The sequence below is a fragment of the Elephantulus edwardii genome, unplaced genomic scaffold (assembly GCF_000299155.1).
Source record: "Elephantulus edwardii isolate Elephantulus edwardi_28Jun2011 unplaced genomic scaffold, EleEdw1.0 scaffold00026, whole genome shotgun sequence".
NCBI classification, from domain to species: domain Eukaryota; kingdom Metazoa; phylum Chordata; class Mammalia; order Macroscelidea; family Macroscelididae; genus Elephantulus; species Elephantulus edwardii.
In genome coordinates this window covers 7,412,897-7,417,349 of record NW_006399776.1, presented here as the reverse complement: position 1 = coordinate 7,417,349, position 4,453 = coordinate 7,412,897, and the positions used below count along the sequence as shown (strand labels likewise).

Below are 4,453 nucleotides of genomic sequence, written 5' to 3'. Positions count from 1 at the left end.
ATGCATCTGAGATCTGGACAATGAATAAAGATGACAGAAAAAGAATTGATGCCTTGGAGCTGTGGTGTTGAGAAGAGTACTGAACATCCCATGGACAGCCAAGAGAACAAATATGTATGTCTTGGAGAGAGTGCAGCCAGAGTGTTCTTTGGAGACAAGAATGATGAGGCTGCCTCACTTACTTTGGACATATTGCTAGAAGGTGCTATTCCTTGGAGAGGGACATGATGTTAGGAAGGGTGGAGGGTTGGCAAAGGAGAGGAAGACCTTCAACCAAGTGGATTCACATGGTGACTGCTAGAGTGGACTCTTGTGTGTCAAGAAGTATGATGATGGCATAGGACAGAACTAGGTTCAGATCTTTTGTTCATAGGGTCGCTATGAGTCATGCTCAACTTGATGGCACCTAACAACAACAGCAACATGCAGTCAGAAAGAATCTTTCTGGTGTTCTCTGCTTTCAATCAGTATATTCACACAATGGAATACTACACTGCATTGAAAAACAAGGAACTCATGCAAAATTATTAAAAATGGGTGACCCTGGAGGACATTATGCTGAGTGAAATATCTCAGTGACAGAGGGACAAATACTGCATAGTGCCACTGTTGTAAAACAGGACTGACATTGGGGTTGGGGGGAGACTGAGAAAGATGGGATAAATAACGTATACTGTATTGAGACAAATGAGGGAGTAAACTGTTTCAAAGGGATATGTGATTAGGTATTATTGTTATTATTGTCAAGACAGGAGTCCAGAATGAAGCTGCATAGTGGAATGGACCTGGGGGGAGGGATTGTAAAACAATGGAGAACTTTTCTTTTACTTTTCAAAGAGAAGATAGTACTGGGTCGGGGAGTGGTTGGCAGGGAGAAAGGTGCAACAATGAATGAATGGAAATCCAAAGTCTCAGTAAATTTTCATGAAAATTAACAAAAAAATATGATGAGAGAGAGAGAGAAATGCCCAACCGAGTTTGTTCCTTTTCATTTTAGGGCTCCGGCTCTTTGTACATTTCATTATAATACTTTTCTTTGTCTTCCCATGCTGCCCTTTGAAACCTTCTGAAATCTCCTTAATTTGCTGATTTCTTCCCTTCGCTTTGGCTTCTCCACTCTATAGTACAATATTCCGAGTTTCTTGTGACAATCATCTTGGTCTTTCTTGCTCCTGTTTTTAATAATCTTTTGCATTCTTCATGGATGATGTTCTTGATATCCTCCCACAGCTCATATGGTTTTCATTCATTACTGTTCAGTGTTTTAAACTGATTCGAGAGATGGTTTTGAAATTCAGGTGGGATAGATTCAAGGTCAAATTTGGGTTCTTGTAATTTTTACTTAAATTTTGTTATAGCTTTAGTTTGAACTTTTATTTGAGTAGTTCTGTAGTAGTATGTTCCACAATCAGCACCTTGCCTACTTTTCACAGCTGATATTCTTCAATGATTCTTTCCATAAATGTAATAGATCTGATTCTTGTACATACCATCAGGTGAAATTCATTAATAAAGTCGTTGTTTATGTTTCTTATAAAAAGTATTTGCAATAAATCATTGATTGTATAAAAAAAAACCTACACAGCATGTCATAGTCATTCCTTTCCGTGTGATTTGATATCGCACATTCTTGCAGGTTCCTTTACTCACATTCCTGCGCAGTAAGTGAACAAAAACCTCTGTTAGCCTCTCTCGTTCGCTTGCACACGCGCTTCTCTGGCCGCTCCAGCTCGGTTATCTGCCCCACCCTGGAGCTCACACTGGGACACAAAGCCCCGCCCTCTTCCCCGCCCCCGCCTGACGAGAAGTCCCGCCCCCAAACCGAAGCCCCACCTCCGAAACAGCTCTCCGGCAAAACCCCACTCATCTCCCCGCCCTCCTAAGCGGAGTCTCGCCCCTGGACCCGCCCTCCAGGCCCACCAATACAGTCACAGCTGCCAGGCCGCCCTGCCTGGGCCGCTGCGCTGCCATGGCTGGGGGCCGTGGTGCCCCCGCACGCGGCCGTGACGAGCCGCCAGAGAGCTACCCGCAGCGGCAGGACCATGAGCTACAGGCACTGGAGGCCATCTACGGCGCTGACTTCAAGGACCTGCGGCCGAACGCGTGCGGACGGGTAGGAACGTGCCTAGTATGTCCCTGCTGGCTCGCTCTGGCCCGGCCTCTCCAGGCTCAGGGCCCGAAGCGAGAAGCTTCCTGATTGGGCTGACCCTTTAGTAAGCCTCTGCGCTTACTATTTGTTCTTGCCCCACAGCCACCCGGTCATTTCCCCGGAACTGCCACCTGGGCGGAATTACGTCCTTGCCCTCAAATAAGCTATCTTACCTGATACTGCTTCTTATTCCCACTGATACTTACCCCATAGCGTTCCTGCTACCTTCAAGGCTTCCTTTGATTTTTTTCTTGAAAGCCTTTGAGGATGATACACCACCACCACATCCAAATTAGAACCATGCAACTTTGTTCTGGAAATGCATTGGTGGCGCTTGCGCAGAACATACTGATACCCTCAATCAGGACCTACTTGGAGCTTCTCTCTCCTGTGTAAGAAACTATGGACCACATAACCTCATTCCTCCTCCCCACGCAGCTTCACTGTGTTTACCAATGGGGGAACTTTCCCTCTCTACCTCTCAGACATTTAGCTGAAGGTAGAGAATACATTGATCCTCCCCCTGAATGGAGAAGGGAGTGTGCTAAATCTGCCTATTTCTAAATGAGGTTTGCATATATAAATGCCTTTCTGTCTGGAAGTAAGTTAAGTCATTATAAACTGCTGGTAGTGGCAGAGTTTTCCCCTCCCTGGTTTTTGGAGCGTTTATCTACCAAACCGTTTTGTCTGTAAATGCTATAATTTTACGAGTCCCTTCATTTGCCTTTAAGTTTGTGATCCCACTGCGTCTGTGTCATCTATACATACAGAATTTTCGCCCAAATTCTATATCCTGGACTTGGTAGGGCAGAACATTCTTAACCTCACCCCTAGTGTGGCCTCTTTCATTTATTAAATATTTATTGTTCTGGGCATGAGAAGACAGTAGCAATGAAAATAAAAACTTCTGTCTTTAGGAAGTTTATTTTCTAGTACTTGATTTCAGTAGTTATTTTAACCTGAAATTACAAAATAATACAAATGCTCCCCTTGTATAATGAAATAACACACATTTATAAATTCCAGACATTACAGAGAATGGGGTGGTAGGCCCTCTAAAGCAGCCATTTAGCATCAGTGTAACAAAATATACCCATACTAAATGCAAAGCACGGAAGACTTTGATCAGAGCCTATATCTTTTATTAATTATCTCAGATCTGTCATTCATAGTGTTTATTAATTACCTCAGATCTGTCATTCATAGTGTTTCTTTGAGTTGTAGTCAATTCTGTGGCACCTAACCACAGTTAATTGTCTAGTTCTACTACTACTGGAAAGGGATTTCTGGTGGATTGTTGTTGTTGTTGTGTACCACTGAGTCTGAAAAGACTCATAGCTACAGCCAGTTTTCAGAGGCAGTAAATCACAGAGGAGGAGGTTGCCCATCTTACACCCATGGAGCCACTGGCGGATTGGAACTTCGTGTTTTCTGGTTGGCAGCTCAGCTCCTTACCACTAGTTTATCAGATATTTCTCTTGTGGGTTAGTAATAAGGAATTGTGCTGCCAACCCAAAGGTAAGCAGTTAGAACCAACCAGCTGCTCCTCAGGAGAAAGATGGGAAATCTCCCATGCCATTTACTGCTTCTGAAAAGCTGTTGGAGGGTCAGCTATGAAAAACAAGCAACAAGTCTACAGGAAAAGGGAGTTCTGGTGGTTTAGTCCATAGAGAATTGTGCTGCTAAGCCACAGGCAGCACCCATCTGGCAGTTGAGTCCACCAACATCTTTGGGAGAGAGAGATGGGCAGTCTCCTCTCATGTGATTTACAGCCTCACAAAACACACTGGAGGATCAGCTTTGAGGCTGTTCTAACTCACACCAATGTGTTTAAGTTTCATTTTTTGATGACTGCTGGAAAATGGAAGGGTTAAAGGAGCAACTAAGGACCTTGAGACTTTACAGCTGGTAATGTTTATAAAAGATGGAAGATCTTCACCCCTCATTCTCTAAAAAATGAAACAACTATGCAAGGCAGGAAAGTTCAATAAACTGTCTGTGACTAGTGGTGCACGGGGCAAATGACTCTACACACTTTAAATTAGGCCCTACAGGCAAATAACTGATAGAAGTTTGAGTCTGAGTTTAGTTATTCAACAAGTACTTCTTACCTATCGCCTAACATTTCCAGTCTTTAGGAAAGAGTTATGAATCTACAGTCTCATGCCCAAAACCTTAGATGACTGATGGCACACATTTACGTGTACATATATCAGATGTCACCAAACTCCTTCTTTGTCTGCAGCAGCATCCTTAATCAAACACAAGGAAACTCATGAATTATCAATACATGCCAAGAAATCT

General features: G+C 43.4%; 1 protein-coding gene across 1 annotated transcript in view; it reads left to right on the top strand.

Annotated features, from left to right (window-relative positions):
* The first annotated feature begins 1,969 nt into the window (after positions 1 to 1,969).
* The window catches only part of EIF2AK4 (eukaryotic translation initiation factor 2 alpha kinase 4), a 124,610-nt gene continuing 122,126 nt past the window's right edge, over positions 1,970 to 4,453 (top strand). The window contains exon 1 of the mRNA XM_006883027.1: positions 1,970 to 2,113. Within this exon, the coding sequence (XP_006883089.1) occupies positions 1,970 to 2,113 (144 nt within the window). The remainder of the gene's footprint in view (positions 2,114 to 4,453) is intronic.